The sequence below is a fragment of the Panthera onca genome, chromosome C2, assembly GCF_046562875.1.
Source record: "Panthera onca isolate mPanOnc1 chromosome C2, mPanOnc1 haplotype 2, whole genome shotgun sequence".
In the NCBI taxonomy this organism is placed as follows: domain Eukaryota; kingdom Metazoa; phylum Chordata; class Mammalia; order Carnivora; family Felidae; genus Panthera; species Panthera onca.
The window spans coordinates 45,848,070-45,866,814 of NC_138347.1; the positions used below are offsets into that span (position 1 = coordinate 45,848,070).

Consider the following 18,745-nt stretch of genomic DNA (forward strand, 5'->3'; position numbering starts at 1 on the left):
TTAACTGACTGAGTCACCCAGGCACCCCTCTCTTGTAAAATGATCTTTTTAAATCTTTTGCCCATGTGTTTAATTTGGTTGTTTGTCTTAGTATTGAATTTTAACATTTCTTTATAAATTCTAAATAGAATACCTTTGTCAAATATATGTGTTTTGAAGATTTCTTACCAGTCTGTGGCTCACCTGTTTATTTTTTTCACATTATTTTTTTTTTTAAGTTTATCTAGAGGTGGGGGGCAGAGAGAGAGGAAGAGAGAGAGAATCCTGAGCAAGCTCTACACTGCCAGCACAGAGCCCAATGCAGGGCCAGTTTCACACTGTGAGATCAGGACCTGAGCCAAAATCAATCAAGAGTTGGGCACTCAACCAACTAAGCCACCCAGGTGTCCCATTTTCACAGTATCTTTTAATAAACATATTTATCTAATCTTGGTGAAGTCTAATTTATCAATTTTTTCAATTTTTATTTTTAATTTCAGTTTTAGTTAACATACAGTACAATATTGGTTTCAGGAGTAGAATTCAGTGATTCATCACTTATATTCAACACCCAGTGCTCATCACAAGTGCCTTCCTTAATACCCATCACCCATCTAGCCTATCTCCCACTCACCTCCCTCCATCAACCTTCATTTTTTCCTTTTAATACAAGCTTTTTATGTCCTCTCTAAGAAATCTGTGCCTACTGACTTAAGATTACTAACATGTTCTCCTATGCTTTCTTCTAGTAGCTTCATAGTTTCTGTTTTTATGTTTAGGCCTGAGACCCATCTTGAATTAATTTTTGCATTTTTTTTTACAGATATCCAATTACCCCAAAATACATTTGTTGGGGAAAAATTTTTTTCGCTGAATTACTTGTCAAAATCATTTGACTTTCATGCTTATTGAATATAATTTGTGTGTACGTGTGTGTCTGTTTCTGGACTCTGTATTCTGTTCCCCTGATCCCTTTTATGTGCTTTTGCATTGTCTTTATTACCATAGATGTATAATAAATCTTGAAGTCAGGATAAATCCTCTAATCCTGGTCTACTTCTTCAAGATGATTTTAGTAGTTTTAGGTGTTCTATATTTTTAAATGATGTTTAAAATCAGCTTATTAATTTTGTAAAACTGTGCTGGGATTTTATTTTGATCATATTTGGAGATAGTTGAGATCTTAACATTAGACTTAACATTGAATGTTCCAACTCATGGACATGGTATGTCACTTCATGTATTTATCCTTTTCTCAATTTCTCTATCTTTTATAGTTTTCTATGTAGGTCTTACACATCATTCATTCAACTTATCCATAAGTTTTTTTTTTTTTTTCAAAGCTATTGTAAATAGTTTATTTTATTTCATATTCTAATGGTTCATTGCTAGTATGTGAAAATATTGATTTATATTATGGGAGGTTGTTAAATATACTTATTCTAGTAATTTTTCTCTAGATTTCTTAGAATTTTCTATGTATGAAGTTAACAACAAAAATTCTTCTTCCTTTTTAGTCTTTATGCCTTTTATTCTTTTTCTTGTCTTATTGCACTGGCTAGGACCTTCAGTACAATGTTGAATAGAAATGGTTAAGTCTTGGGGCGCCTGGGTGGCTCAGTTAGTTGAGCATCCGACTTCAGCTCAGGTCATGATCTCGTGGTTCATGAGTTCAGCCCCGCGTCAGGCTCTGTGCTGACATCTCAGAGCTGTCAGCACAGCGCTGTGCAAGATTCTGTGTCTTGCTCTCTCTCTGCTCCTCCCCTGCTCATGTTCTGTCTCTCTGTGTCTCAAAAATAAATAAAACATTAAAAAAAAAATTTAAAAAAAAATGGTTAAGTCTTTTTCCTACTTTCTTCCTGCCCTAAATCCTGGTGTTTGCCACTCTTCCTTACTAATAAATGCCCTTTGTGACTACCCCCCCCCCCCCAAATAGGGCACTTTCACCTGCATTAAAAACCTGGTCAGGTGGATATCCTTTCTCCTCAATGATTTCCTTAATGGCATCTGGAGACTGTCTGCTACCTTTTGGTTGGCAGAAGCTACTTCTCCTGTTATCTTGATACTTTTTAAGCCAAATCTCTTTCTAAAATTATCAGGCCATCTTTTACTTTAAAAAGAATTTTTAATGTTTTTATTTATTTTTGACAGAGAGAGATAGGAAGAGAGAGAGCGAGAGAGAGAGCAAGCATGAGTGGGGGAGGGGCAGAGAGAGAGGGAGACACAGAATTTGAAGCAGGCTCCAGGCTCCGAGCTGTCAGCACAGAGCCTGATGCAGGGCTTGAACTCATGGACTGCGAGATCATGACCTCAGCCGAAGTCAGACACTCAACCAACTGAGCCACCCAGGAGCCCCATCAGACTATCTTTTATTAGCACTAAATCCTCCACTTTCCTTTTGCTTTATGTTCACATAATAACTTCACTTTTTCTTGAATCATGTTAGAGTCTATAGGGATGCCTTTCTTATAGCAATCCTACACTCACATAAAAGCTACATTTTCAATACAAGATGAAAAGGTATTTCATGAAATGTGCAAGGTTTTCATGTCTGCTGGCATAACTGCAGCAATGGCTTCATGAATTTCCTTTTCTTTTTTTTTATGTTGGTCCTTATAGTGGAATCATTTACCTTGAAATGTCAGGCATCCACAGATTCAGACCTCAATCTATGGTACATATCAAGCAATTCAACTTTTTCTTGTAATGTCATAACTTTTCTTTGCTTCTTTCATTTCCAGGATGACTGGTGGGACTTTGTATGGGTGCCATATAATTCAAGGTTTACAGTATTGCACAAACTAAGGTGAAAAAATATGTGAGAACTGTAAGAGATAACTTTTACTGTGATACACGATTTACTGGAGAGAAGAATTCACATAGAGATGATTAGGGTCAAATAGCATTTTAAACAGATACTTTCAACACTTAAGCTCACTGCAACAGGTGCAGGAGATGACTTTGAAATTATCTCAGTGGTACAGTATGTGTTGCAGTTAATTTTATGCAGTTATGAATTAATACTGCATCTTTACATTTGTTTGCATATCTCTTAACTGAATGCTGCCATGTTTGGTCTATGTACATGTAAATTTTGATGAATTTTAACTTTTTATAATAGATTTGTATATCTTTTATGATATTAAATGATAAATTCATCTTGTATCTATATGTATCTTATGCATTCATGAGATACCTAACCTTTTCTTAATTTTTCTTCTATGTTTCTGGGCTACATGATTTGTTTACAGATTTTTGCAAATTGTTGGTGAATCTCCAAAAAATTTTCAATATATTTATTGAAAAAAAAAAAGGCATGTATAAGTGGACCTGCATAGTTCAAGCTCATGTTATTCACTAACTTTGTCATTCATCCATTGATAGACACTTATGTTGTTTCTGTGTCTTACTCCCATTCTTTGCATCCAACATTTTATCATTAAGTATGCTGCTCAGTAGGGTTTGCTTATATCTTTCCTTATTAGGTCAAGGAAATTTTCTGTTATTCCTAATTTTCCAAAAGGTTCCATCGTAAACTCATGTCATAGTTTACCAAATGCTTTTTCTACATCTATTGCAATGATAGTATGATTCACATATATTAAACCAAACTTACGTTTCTGGATTAAACCTCATTTGACTATTGATTATTAACCTCTTTATATATCATTGAATTGGATTTGCTGACACTTTGCTAAAGAGTTTTGTTTTTGTGCTCATGAGGTTTTTTGGTTTATACCTTTCTTAAAATGCTCTAGTCATCAAGGTTATAGAGGCCTCATAAAATGGGTTAGAAAGTATTTACTCTTTCTCTTTTTATTTTATTTTTTGGGTTGGATAGAGTTGGTATTATTTCTTCCCTAAGTGTTAGATAGAATATACCAATGAAGTCATCTGGGTTGGGATTTTGTGTGTGTGCAAGGAGTGTCAGGGAGTAGGGAGACTATGAATTATGAGTTAAATTTCCTAAAATGATATAAGTCTGTTAAAGTTTTGTATTTCTCCTTGGGTCACTTTTGGTAATTTATGACCATATTTTTAAATTTATCTCCATTGTCAGGTTTACTGGCATAAAACTGTTTATAATATCCTCTCACTATCCTTTTAATGTCTATAAGATCTATGTATCTTCCTTCATTTCTGATATTGATAATTTATGTTTCCTCAGTTTTTTCTTGCTCAATCTTTTAAACAGTGTATTGATTATATTAACTTTTTAAGAACTCTGGCTTTGTTAATTTCCTCTGATGGTTTGTCTTTTTAAAATTTTTGTTAATTTTTGTTCTTTGTTTTATTATGAAAATTCTATACTTACATTGTATTTCAGTGTTTATTACCTTTTTCAGTTGGAAACAATTTTTTTAAGTTTATTTATTTATTTTGAAAGAAAGAGAAAGCAGGTGAGGGACAGAGAGAGAGAGAGAGAGAATCTAAAGCTGAGTCAGGTCTGCCCAGAGCCTGATTCAGGGCTCGAACCCACAAACTGTGAGATCATGACCTGAGCCAAAACCAAGAGTTGGATGCTCAATAGACTGAGCCAGCCAGGCATCCCTACATGTCACAAATTTTGATATGTTTGTTTTATTATTTAAAGTATTTTCTAATTTACCTTGTGAATTCTTTTTTGACCCTTAGATTATTATATTTAATATAATATAAATATATAAATATAAATTATATTTAATATAATATAAATATAAATTATATTTAATATATAAATATATATTAAAATATATAAATATAATAATATAATATAATATATATTATAATAATATAATATATAATATATATATTAACATTACATGTATAATATATATATTACCATTACATATATAATAATATATGGTATATATTTATAATATATAATATAAATATAAAATATATAAATATATAAATATAAATTATATTTAATTTCCCAAATATTTGAGAATTTTCGAGGTTTCTTTTTGTTATTGATTTCTAACTTAATTCCATTTGATGGAATAACATATTCTGTATGATTTCATCCTTAGGAATATATGGCCCAACGTATATGGTCTAGCTTGGTGACTCTTCCATCTGCAATTAAGTAAAATATGTATTTTGCTGTTGTTGGGTGAAGGGTCTGTAAATGTCAGTTGATAGATAGTGTTCACATCTTATACATTCTTAGTGATCTTTTTTGTCTATTCTATCAATTTCTGAGAGAGGGGCCTTGAAGTATCCACCTATGATTGTGGATTTCTTTATATTTCCCTTTAATACTGTCAAAGTTTGCATTACATATTTGGAAGCTTATTTATTAGATACATATGCATTTAATATTGTTTTGTCCTCTTGAGTAAACGATCAACACTTTTATAATTTTTAAATGCCTGCATTTTTCAGAGAGAGAGGGGCAAACTAAGAAACAGACTCTTAACTATAAAGAACTGATAGTTACCAGAAGGGAGGTAGGGGGGATGGGTTAAATAAGTGATAAGGATTAAGGAGTGTACTTGTGATGAGAACCAGGTGATGTATGAAGTGTGGTATCACTGTATTGTACACCTGAAACTGATATTTCACTGTATATTAATTAACAAACTTAAACAAAAACTTAAAAAACACTGACATAAAGCAAACTGCACAGAGAACAACAATAACCAAAAAATGCGGTCTTTTTCTTTAATACCCTTCATCTTGAACACTACTTTTTCTTTTTTTTTTTTTTAATCTTTTTTTTTAACATTTATTTATTTTTGAGACAGAGAGAGACAGAGCATGAACGGGGGAGGGTCAGAGAGAGGGAGACACAGAATCTGAAACAGGCTCCAGGCTCTGAGCTGTCAGCACAGAGCCCAACGTGGGGCTTGAACTCACAGACCCCGAGATCATGACCAAAGTCGGCCGCTTAACCGACTGAGCCACCCAGGTGCCCCGAACACTACTTTTTCTGATAGTAGGGTAGCCATGTGCGTTTTCTTACATTTACATGTGTGCATAATGTTTTTCTATCCTTTTCCTCCCAGCTTGTTTGTGTCCTTATGTTCCAAGTGTGTTTCTTGTAAACATCATATAGATATGTCTAACTTCTTTTTATCCATTCTGACATTCTCTGTTCCAGGGTAAATTCTAGCTGGACTAAATATTTAAATGTAAAAATCACAACATTACAGCAGTAGAATAAACTATGGGAGAAGTATGGGAGAAGTTTAAAATAATTACAGGGCAAAAAAAATAAATAAATAAAATAAAATAAAATAAAATAAAATAAAATAAAATAAAATAAAATAAAATAAAATTACAGGGCAAGAGGAGACCTTTCTAACTATAACACAGAACCCAGAATCCTAAAAGAAAAGATTGATGAATTTTACTATTTAAAAAGTTTTGACTTAGAAGAAACCATGAGAAGTCAAAGGCAAATGTCAAGCAAGGGGAAATATTTGCAGTTTATATCATACCTAGAGGACTTTTTCTCTTACTACTTGTTGTGTTCCTACAAATCAATAAGAAAATAAAAACTTACTAGAAAAATGGGGAAAGGATAGGGTAAGATAGTTCATAAAAGACGAAATAGAAATATCCTTTGAATATATAGAAAAATTCTTGACCTTTCTCAAAACAAAGTAAACATATTCTGGTAGTACTTTTTACCTATCCCCTGTCATATAGAAAAGATCAACAAGTTTGATAACACTCTTGTGGCAAGGGCACTGGAAACATTAATTCTTATCCATTGTTGTTGAAGTATACATTGATACAATTTTTAAGGGAAAGCCTTTCAGTAATCACTGTCAAAATAACAATTTACATATCCTTTCACCAGCAACTCTACTTCTCATATTTAACCTATAAACATGCTGGCTCATGTGCAAAATTTGCTGTGTACACTTTTATTCATTTCAGCATTGTTTATAGTTTTAAAAATTGGCAACAACACATATATCTCACTGGGAACAGATTATACAAATTATGGCACATAGTACTAACAGACAGTATTCTGCAACTGTTAAAATAGTGAAGAAACTGCTCATTATGTACTGATATGGGATGGTCTTCAAGATATGAAATTAAGTGAAAATCAAAATATATAAAACTGAATAGTCTGCTACTATCTGTATAAAGAATAATGTATAATAATTCTTTGCAAATATTTCTAAAAAGATGCCAAGAAATAGGTAATATGGGTTAACTCTTCTAGAGAGGACAAGTGGATAGCCTGGGACAGGTGGGAGGGAGATTCTTTTGCTGTATACCATGTTGTGTCTTCTGAATTTTGAACTATTTAAAGGTGTTATCTATTCAAAACTGAAAATATTTCCAAAATTGTAACAAGGTAAAAAAATATCTTGTTAAAATATCCAGCTTGTTACCTGAAAACTGTGACTAAAATCTAAAATCAAGATGTAGTTTATCTTCTACTTCATTGAAGTTTGCCTCCTTTCTACTGACAATAAAAACAAAATATTTAATCCCTTTGCAAGTGCTGCTCAGTAGCTGCTTAACGAGCCCCAACTCCCACCTCACTCATCTTTGTTTTATTTTTTTTTTTATTTTTTTTATTTTTTAATATATGAAATTTACTGTCAAATTGGTTTCCATACAACACCCAGTGCTCATCCCAAAAGGTGCCCTCCTCAATACCCATCACCCACCCTGCCCTCCCTCCCACCCCCCATCAACCCTCAGTTTGTTCTCAGTTTTTAACAGTCTCTAATGCTTTGGCTCTCTCCCACTCTAACCTCTTTTTTTTTTTTTTTTTCCCTTCCCCTCCCCCATGGGTTTCTGTCCATCAACTGATGAATGGATAAAGAAATTGTGGTTTATATACACAATGGAATACTACGTGGCAATGAGAAAAAATGAAATATGGCCTTTTGTAGCAACATGGATGGAACTGGAGAGTGTGATGCTAAGTGAAATAAGCCATACAGAGAAAGACAGATACCATATGGTTTCACTCTTATGTGGATCCTGAGAAACTCATCTTTGTTTTAAAGCTCCAACCAGAGGGCAGATAGTCTTAAGAAGAAAGGTTTTTTGTTTGTTTGTTTGTTTTTAATTCTCCTATCATTCAAATACATGCCTGACAGTACATGTCTTCAAATGTTTGTGTATGTTCGATATAGAAAGAAGAGGTTGGAAAACAGTTTTAGTGAATTTTAGTTTTAAGAATTTGGGGAGAAGGACCAAAAAGCTGGAGGTGTGATGATCGTCTTATTTTCTCTTTTAGATATTAAGCACCGCCGAATACCAATCTTATTCTTTGCAAACAAAATGGATCTTAGAGATTCAGTAACATCTGTGAAAGTGTCTCAACTGCTGTGTTTAGAGAACATCAAAGATAAACCATGGCACATTTGGTAAAGTTTTATATTTACTTTTCATTTTATCATTCTGAAAAAAATCTCTGAGCTTCAATTTTTCTTTGCCAAGCTTATCGTGTAAGTGACGTAACATGATAGGATATAAGCTAGGGATTTTGTTGTATAGAATTGTGTCAGTGCAAGTGCTCATGAATATATTATTGTTAAAATATTTTCAAATCTTGGGGCACCCGGCTAGCTCAGTTGGTGGAGCATGTGATTCTTCATCTTGGGGTTGTGAGTTTGAGTCCCACTTTGGGTGTAGAGATTATTTAAGTAAGTCTTAGGAAAAAAAAAAAAAAAACTTTTAAAATCTTTTTAGGGATAGAAAAATATAAACCACTCTTTAAAAGAATAATTTAGCCCACTTACTCACCCCATTTCAACCACACTGATTTCCTTCTGCACATTGTATCAGCCATCTACAATCCCATAAGAACATTTGCACGTGTTACTCCTTTTATCCAAAATAATTTTCCTGACTTGCTATTATACCTCCTTCAGGAGAGAGACCCCTCCTGATAACCCTCCAGAATATTACTATCTCTTACCTCTGTACCTTGTTTTTTCACACTTTGCTTTATATTTCTGTTGCAATGTCTTATCTGGGTATTGCTTCTTTTATCGTCCGTCTTCTCATACTAGTGCATTAGCACCATGAGAGCTTGGATTTTATCAGTTTTATTCACTCTGTAACCCCTAGAATAATAATAGTGCCAGGCACTTAGTATGTACACAACAAAGTTTGGTTTATATGAGTATATAGAAATGGGAATAATAATTTCATTTGGACATACTAATAAAATTGAACTCTGCAATAATTAGTATCTGACATTATTATTCAGCGTTTATTTGGAAAGCGGTGTCTTATTGATACATTTAACTCCAGTGTGTCTTTCCTCCAAAATATTCCAATAAGGATTACCAGAAGTGATATATTAGTGTTTTAGTGCCGGCCTTACATTAATGTAAGCTTCCTTCTGTCCACCCACCTACCTTCTCCTGCTGCAAGATGTCCTTCTCTTTCCAGTTTCCCTTTTTTTAAAGAAGGTTTTTATGGAGAAAGGCCTAACAGAGGCAGAGAAATCTACTGCCTCTAGAAGGAGAAACAGAGTATGAACAAGGAGATAGTAGAGCTCAGAAAAGAATTTTTAGAACTAACCTTCGTTCTGAAAAAGGAGTAGTATAAAAGAGAGCTTGAAAAAGCCCTTAAAATGCCTCAGTACTCAGGGCCAACAGCATCTCTACCCAGGAGCAAAACACTGCATATCTTGAGTAAAACCCTCCTTACTTTGAAATCAGAGGGAGAGTCAATTTTACTAAATGTCTTTTGAGTTGGATTTGAGGTTCTGTGGTATTTGGTTGGTAAAGAAAGGAGGGATTTTAGGTAAAGAAATATCTTAAGCTAGAAACATTGTATTTCTTTAAATCATACCTAAATTGATAATATCTAAAGTAAAATAATTTTTAATTTTTGCATTGTATTAAGTGTTGGGACTGTTTTGATAGGAAGTACATTAAGAAATCTGTGTCTAAATTAGTAAAAGATATAGTCCTACTTTTAATTTTGGAATAGAAATTTACTTTGCAAATGGAAAAAATCTTTCTACTTAAAACAATCAGCGATTGAATTTTAATAGATTTATTCATTCAGTTGTGACACCTAAATATTTCTCACTGAGAGAAAAAGTAACATCCTGACATTGTAATGATGTGGAGTATTATATTGCCTGGTTCTATATTTTCTATATAACTTACAGAAGAAATTTATCTATAATATTGACTTCTTAATTCGAAAAATATCTCACTAAGTTCTAATTAGTGTTTCATTTGTTAAGTTTTTTTTTATTTTTTGCTATTTTCTTTAAAGCATGTAAAAAAATTGAAAATACAGTTATTTTTCTTTTCCCGTTTTACAGATAAAGGTAACACTCAATAATACGGAGATAAAATATGGTATCTCTCTTGCCTTAGGTACAAATAAATTTACTGGGCAATAAACAAGAGATTATAGGGAAACATAGCCTGGAAAATTATAGGAAAATTTCTGTGGTTTAATCATTGGTTTTCATCGTTGTACTAAACAGGTAGTCAACTCTGATTTTCAGGGTTTGATTTTGTTAATATTCTTCTTGTGTGTTCTTTGACTAAGTCCCTGGTACAATATGTATTTGCTTATTTACTCTCTTTTGAGGGCAACAGATAATGAAACAGATAAATAAGTATATAAAATGTCAGCTGGAAGGATGAAGAAAAGTAAAGTAGGATAATAAGAGAGAGAATAATGAGAAGTGCTCTCTCTGCGAGATCTAACTGAAGTCAGGGTGCAATTCATGCGAAGGCTTGGAGGAATAGCTTTCCAGACAGAGAGACCAGCCAAGTGAAAAGTCTCTTAGGTGAGAATGTGCCTGGTGTGTTCCAGGAATAGCAAGAAGTCCAGGCTGGCTGGGACAGAAATCTAGGGGGAAATTATAGGAGATGGGGCCATTGAGAAATAGCCAGGGACCATACCCCATTGGGCCTTGTAAGACATGGTAAAAACTTTGGCTTTTTTTCTAGTTATAGACCTGATGACGTGTTCAAAAGGAGAGGTAGAGTTCATACATTTGGGAATTATTAGGAAAAGATGCAAGGTTTTTAGTACAGTGTTAACATCTCCAGTAAAGGGGGAAAGTTTTTCCATTGTATTATTTGTTTGGTTGGGACTATAGTCTTGTTTGGGACTATAGATGTGTGATAAAAATCAATACACTGATCTTTCTTGATTTAAGCATTTTAGTTACTGATGTTTTGCTATTGATACGGATAATTTATAATTTGCTTTGAATAATTGTGTATCAATGCTGTTGGTTTCTTTCTATTTAAAAAATAATTCTATGATAAGTCATATTTGTAATCTAATAAGTAATGCCTTGGAAGTAATTTCTGATTTTATTAGCATCTAATTATTTTAGATAGTTAGGTACATTTTTAAATCTTGCTTCAGCACAGTTAAAAGGAACCCTAATCATTCAGGAAATCTAATTGTTTATACTAAATGCTGTCAGTCCATGTCTTTGAAAAAGGTGATCTGATACTATAAAAATCCTCTGCCTTTTATTATGTTAGTCAATTTACCATCATTTTATAGATGCTAAAACTGAGACAGAGAGTTAAGTAATCAATCCAGGTTCCTGAAGCCAGTAGGTATAAGAGTATGATTGAAATCTGAGATTTTTTTATTCTGCCACTTCACCAAAGTTATAATCATAGGTTTATACCGTACAGATACCAAATTCCATTTCAAATAAAGCCATTCCATCATGTGGCTAAATTGTAACCGAAGTCAAACATTTCTAATAAATAAATGCTCTTGAGTCACTAGGACTGGGCAAAGTAGAATAATAATTTTTTAGTGATATACTTTTTCAAATGTCTATGTAAATTATGAATAATTTTATCATGTCTTCTTCCTGAGCACTTAGACTTTTATTTCCTATGTATATTCAGTTTCAGTGCTTAATCAGCTTTGCTCAGATATGTTACTAGAATATAATAATTTGCCATATAGCAAAATTATAATTATTTATTCTTATGTTCTATGATGTAGTGAAATGGATATGTTTCTTATGGATTTTATTTCAGTGCTAGTGACGCCATAAAAGGAGAAGGATTGCAAGAAGGTGTAGACTGGCTTCAAGGTACATCACAAAACACTGTGCATTTTCAGCCTTTATTTCCATTCCATTCACATTTTTTTCCTCCTTTTACATTTCATTTTTGTTATATCATAGCCTTTCTCCCTCTTGTTTCCATTTATTTCTGCTGTCAGAAAAAACAATACAGTAAGTATCCAGTACCTTGCTACATTTACTTCTATTACATTTTTCTAAAGGGTTTATTTAAATAAAGTATTTGCATCTTTACAATTCAATATATATGATAACTCTAGAAAATAATTATAATTTATGGCAACAAATTTCTATCATATCTAGTAATAGAAGCACACTTGAAATTTGGGACAAATTTTAGGCCTTACTGTCAATATTTAAAAAGTAAGTTTGCATGGCATATATCTTTTAAGAATCATGCTGAATTCTATGTATAGCTCCATTTATACATAGCATGTTTATACAACTCTTTTTTTTTTTTTTTTTGAGGTGGGGAGGGCAGAGAGAGAGAGACAAGAGAATCCCAAGCAGGCTCTGCAGTGTCAGCGCAGAGCCTGACATGGGGCTTGAACTCACGAACCTGTGAGATCATGACCTGAGCTGAAATCAGGAGTCAGACACTTAACCGCCCAGGCACCCTTACACAATTTTTAATACTCATTTAGTGTTATAAATACTGGTATTGTATTGATGTTTTATATATTGCAATTTTGTTATTCATCAAAATAGCTGTCATAGGTTGGTACAGGCTTACTGTATGAAGGAATAAATTAACATCTAGCATTTCCTCTAAGATTACACTGTTTACTAACCACAGGAATGGCTTAAAGAAGTGACCCACGCAGAGCAATGGGTGTGAATAAAACCAAGTTTTGTAGGTCTTTTTTATTACGGGACCCTGAGAGTCAGGCCAAAAATTGTCCATTTGTGAGTAGAGCTGAGGATCATTCCTATCAGGAATCTCCCTGCCCTGAGCAAGGGTGAATGACAAAATATTCTTAATTCTAGTTGTAGTCTTGTGGCTATAAATTTAATTTCTTCTACACTAACCCTTTAATACCAGTTATGTGTGATTTTGTTTTCTCTTATTCATGTCCTCATGAATCTAAGAATAGGCTGCTTGCCCATACAGAAAGAGACCTTTCTCTGGTTCAGAGTACTAAATGTACATCTGATAAATATTTTTATGTGTTATTAGTAAAGTATGGTATTAAGTAAAGTGCACAGACTGTCTTTTTTTCTGTCTTGTATTTGTGTAGACATCATGACATTTACCATTAAACTACAAAGAATATTATAGTCATATTTTACAATTAAGTAAAACATAATTGAGAACCTCTCATGGTTCGCAGAATAACTGGAATTTTTCTGTGAACACACCAACTTAGTTTCTTAGATTGCGATAAAGAAGTGGTTTACACTTCTGATGATTTAATGGGACTGATTCCCACGTAAAACAGATTACAGAGCAACATTCTACAGAAGACACCAGAAGCATGTTTTCAGCCTTGATTTCTTACTTTACAAGTGTTTATTGCTCACAGTGAAGTTATAGCACAGAGAGAAACCCTACTATTGCTCATAAAATCATAGTATTGAAAACAGGTTGATAAATTATAGTTCTCTCTCTCTCTTTTTTTTTTTTTTTTTTCCGGTTTATATTGTCTGCAATAATGATGCCACTAGGTGTCAGTAACGATCCAACATCGCAGTGCCACTTGCCAACTCTGGTCTAATTACCTAATTTTTGTGTCTTTGATTTTTCTGACTCATAATCTCCGCATCTTACCTCCCTTTTTGTACGGAGAATACACTATTGGAAATAGCATTATGTCTTTGTGTTACCGTATTATTTTATGTAACATTTATAGCAGTTTTCTGTGAGCAGTTTCCCTATTGTATGTAGGGACCATGAATAGTAATGAAAAGCATTTGGGCTTTTGAGTCTAGCAGATTTATTCTACTACTTATTAACTAATTATTAACAATCATATATTATTTTCTTGTGAATATAATTTTGTCATCTATACAATTAAAAAGTAAAAGTCAAAAATTGTATGGGTTAAATGAAACACTCTGTTAAAGTGCCTAGCATAAGAAAAAAACCAATGAATGTTAAATTTACCCTTTCACCTAACTACTCTCTATTTATGAGAGGAAGAAACTTAATGCCTAGATTAAAAATTGTATGGGGCTCCTGGGTGGCTCAGTTGGTTGAACGTCCGACTTCAGCTCAGGTCGTGATCTCACAATCCATGAGTTCAAGTCCCGTGTCAGGCTCTGTGCTGACAGCTCAGAGCCTGGAGCCTGCTTCAGATTCTGTGTCTCCCTCTCTCTCTGCCCCTCCCCTGCTCATGCCCTGTCTCTCTCTGTCTCAAAATTAAATAAAAACATTAAAAAATTTAAAAAAAAATTGTAATCAGCTTGGTTATGAATAGGAGATCCTTTTTTTCATCTTTCCTGATGATAGTAAATAGCTTATTACCTTTTGATTCTCCTACTATCTCTCTGGATTTAAAAAGAGGTAAAAACCTATTTTGCAAATTAGGTAGCAGTTAATATTGGAGACTAGTCTGTGCCTATAGCTGTTAATTTATTAGCCAAACTTATTTTTATGTAAATTTAACTGTGAAGGATAGATATTCTGCATTTATATCTCTTCATTTTGCTTCCAGAATTCTGAAATTTCCTAGCATGATAAACAAGAAAGCCTCTGGTTCATTTTAATGAACAATTTAATCTTATTATTTTAAGGTTGAAAAATTTTGAGTAAAATATTAAATGACATATTTTGTGCCATGATTCCATTCTCTTTTGGAAGGATTCTCAATAATTATATATGTATTACAGCCCAAAGACAAGAACTCCTGAGTAGACTATGAAGTATTTTTTAAAACCATCAAAGAATATATAGAAACCATTGCAGAGGTATCAGTTGTTTTCTAGCTCTGAAACTTTCAAATGAGATATTTATAAAAAGAAATTTTTCCGCATGACTAATGAAATGTACTTATTTTATCACTTTATCTGTATTGAAAAGTTAATGCTTCCAAACTTTTAATATAAGACTTTTATAAACTATGCATATGGGTATTCCCATGAAAGATGGAGGAATGAACACATACTTAGTTTCTTCCCCTTCTCAAATCTCACTAACAGAAAGGGGACTTTTGTTTAAAGACATTAACCCACAAGGGCAAAAAACTGGAAGTGACAAAGATGTCAACCAAATTTTGAAAGCTGGATGCCTGATGCATGTTGAATGACTTAACAGACCTGAGAAAGGTGAATTCTGAACCAGCACTGAGGACAGCTGGAAAGCATCCCAATTTACATTTCAGATCCCCTCAAAGGCTTATTGATGGAAAGTGGAACTAAGGATGAGGTGAGGCTGAAAAGAGAAAACAGTTATATTTTCTTGCCCCCACAAAAGACTGAAGGTTCATTCTTGCAGAGAGTCAAACAATATCTTGACTGGGGAACACCAAGCACAACTCTGTGTGGCAGAGCTGATCTGAAAATGAGGAGTGATAAATATTGTAATCCTCGTCTTCCTTCTCCTACTTCTCCCAGAAGACACCGGCAGTAGGCAGGATATAAAAAGTCATCTTTGTGGAGTAAGACCAGCCAGAGAAAGACCTACAAGTATTAACATCAAAGATTTCCAAGAAAATGGCTTAGCTAGCTACACTAGAATAAAGACCACATTTGACAAGCCTCACACACATATTGAAACTTCAGTCAGCTTTATAGTGTTCACTCATACTTATGAGAAGGTGACAAAGGATCACCAGGCATTTGAGGACCTAAACATTATAAGTTATGGAACATTAACAAACAAAAAACAGATCGGTGGAAGTAGAATTTAATTTTTTTTAAAGATTTATTTGTTTTTGAGAGAAAACAAATAAGAGAGAGAGAGAGCAGAGCACAAGTAGGGTAAGGGCAGAGAGAGAGGGAGACACAGAATCCAAAGCAGTCTCCAGACTCTGAGCTGTGAGCACAGAGCCCTACGTCAGGCTAGAACTCACGGACTGAGAGATCATGACCTGAGCCGAAGTCAGACACCTAACCAACTGAGCCACCCAGGTGCCCCAGGAGAACATTTCAAAAAACTATTAGACTATCCTTAAAGGGATAAGAAAAGGTATTACTTTTTATTTAGGGAAAACATTTCAAAAAATGTATTAGAGTATCCTCAAAGGGATAAGGAAAGGTATTACTTTCATGACTATGACCAGGATACTACTTGAAAAGGACCAAAGGAAAAAAAAAAACAAGTTTTTGGAAAATATTAGAAGAAATTGAAAAGTCAATAAAAAGAAGATAAAATAGAAGCGTTCTCTCAGAAAGTGGAGCAAAAAGATAAAAAATATCGGAAAGAAAAAAAAAGGCTCCATATCCAAATAATAGGAGTTTTAGAATGAACAAAGGGAGAAGAAAGAGGGAGAAAAATCATCAAATAAATCACCAAACAGTGTTTTCTAGAACTAAATGATGAGTTTTTAGTTCAAAGGCCTCTTGAGAGCCCAATGCAGTGGATGAAAATATTCCCACACCAAGGCTCATCATTACTTAATTTCGACACTGAAGACAATGGAAGATCCTACCAGCTTCCTGGGAAGAAAATAAGAAGTTTCATGTAAAGGATAAGGAAGCAGAAATAGCATCAGACTTGTAAACATCAGTATTTGGAAGCTGTGAAATATTGGGCAATGCCTGGAAAAGTCCAAGGGGAAAATAAGAGAACTGTATGCTCAGGCAGTATCATTGTATTGTGATTGTAGCATTAAGACATATTCAGCCATGCACAGTCTCAAGAATGTACCTCTGTACTTCTTACTGAGGCGGCCATTGAGAGATATACTCTTAAAAAACAAGGGAATAAACCAAGATGAGAAAATAAGAGACCACGAAACAGGAATAAGAGTATGTGGGATGGATCCTCAGGATGATAATGAAAGATAATGAAATCCTAGAATGATAATGAAAGATCTCATATCAAGATAACTGGGCAAGCACAGAGAACAACTTGTCCAGATTAGAGTTTTGGAAGACTCTAAGATTTCTTCAAGAAAGTGAAATTCATAGGCTATGTAATTCAAAATAATTTCATAATACGAATGAAATTCATAGGCTATGTAATGGTGTTTCATTACTCCACACTTAAACAGTGTGGGAGTAGTGGGATTGAATTTATGTTAAGTACTTTAAAAAATTAAGCAGATAGGCAGGGTTGGAGAATGAGGAACAATTATTAAAATGGAGAAAACAAAATGTAAAAGAAAGAAAGAGTAACAGGGAAGGGGGTACAACCTGTCTCAGTTGTTAATAGCGTTTACCTAGTCATACTGATGACTATATTAATATGGTAGAAAAATGGGAGTAATGGAAGTATAATGAGGGTTGCAGAGGAGCAGGGTAGAGAAGTATGTGAGAACTGAAGCCTCATATTACATTGAAGGAACTGATATTTTAAGAAGAAGAATAAAAGTATATTTAGAGATACAGAGCTAAATCTCCTAACAGGGAGTTAGAAGCAGTTACTTGTGAAGAGAGAAAGAAGAGATGAGGCAAGGGACTCCTAGTTTTCATACAAGCCTTAGAGAACTAGTTGACTCTTAACCATGTGATTGTGCAATGACAAAAACAAAAACTACAGTATGTTTGTGCTTTTAAAAAAACTGGTGTGTGCATACGTTTCTACAGTGTTTTTATAGATTTATTTTGGATTACTTTAGAAAATGGATCTTGCCTGTGGAGACTGATAATTTTTTATTTGGTTTTTATTATCAGATCAGATCCAGGCTGTGAAGACCTGAAAAGATAGTATTTGGAAACTTCAACAATTTTCAATTCAAGGAATGTATCTTAAGGCAAACTGAATACTTCAAATTTTTAAAAGATGTTTGTGCATCTAAGAATACTTTATAATCTTCCGCTTGCATTTATGGACTCTGAATGAGCTTTTTAAGAACATAGGACTGCAGGTATGCTATTCTGACCATTAATTATATTAAAATTGAATCTTTCCCCAGAAGGGCTCTTTCCACAGAATTACCAACTTCTTGGTAAAGGTCTACATTTGATTGTAATTAGAATGTTTAAAGTCAGAGTTATAAGCCATCTCAATATCTCATCATGATTTATAATATCTTTAATGCATTTTATTTTTTAAATTGTCTTCTAAAAATTTAGTTTACGATATGACTTTGTAGTACGATTGTGCTTGGAAGAACTTTATTTATAAGGGACCATGGGTAATATATATATACATAACATTTTTACTATATGTCACTGTCAATAAAACATTATATGCAATATACCAACTAGTGTGCTTTGTTTATGCTGAAAAGATTAATGTTGTGTTAACTTAATATTTAGTGTTTTAATGTCAAGCATTTGTAAATTATCTGAGACCAAGTGAAGCTGAATTTATCCATCCAGTGAATATGTATTGAACCTCTCTGCACCTACTCTAGTTTGTCATTGTCCTAGGCAAAGGTGATACAAGGTAAATAAGATATATTCTTTATCTTTAGAGAACTTAAAATTTAATGAGGGAGAATTTGAGGACCTTTTCATACATAGTATCTAACTTTATTTCATTGGCTAAATGAATATATTGCATTTTAATATTAAGAGGTATAAAAATGAATTAGTGCAATTCTTCAATAATTATTTTAGTGGACTTCTTGTTTCTTTCTTTAAAATGCCTCCAGTTGCCAGAGCACTTTGTTAAAGTAGATTGTGACTCACCAAACAATGTTTTTCCTGAGCATAAGC

At 33.4% G+C, this 18,745-nt stretch overlaps 1 protein-coding gene across 1 annotated transcript in view; it reads left to right on the top strand.

Moving 5' to 3' along the window:
• The window catches only part of ARL6 (ARF like GTPase 6), a 40,228-nt gene extending 21,944 nt beyond the window's left edge, over positions 1-18,284 (top strand). Inside the window, exons 6-8 of the mRNA XM_060640199.2 lie at positions 8,177-8,306; positions 11,934-11,989; positions 17,756-18,284. Coding sequence (XP_060496182.1) covers positions 8,177-8,306; positions 11,934-11,989; positions 17,756-17,781 — 212 coding nt within the window. The 3' untranslated portion in view covers positions 17,782-18,284. The remainder of the gene's footprint in view (positions 1-8,176; positions 8,307-11,933; positions 11,990-17,755) is intronic.
• The last annotated feature ends 461 nt before the right edge of the window (positions 18,285-18,745 follow it).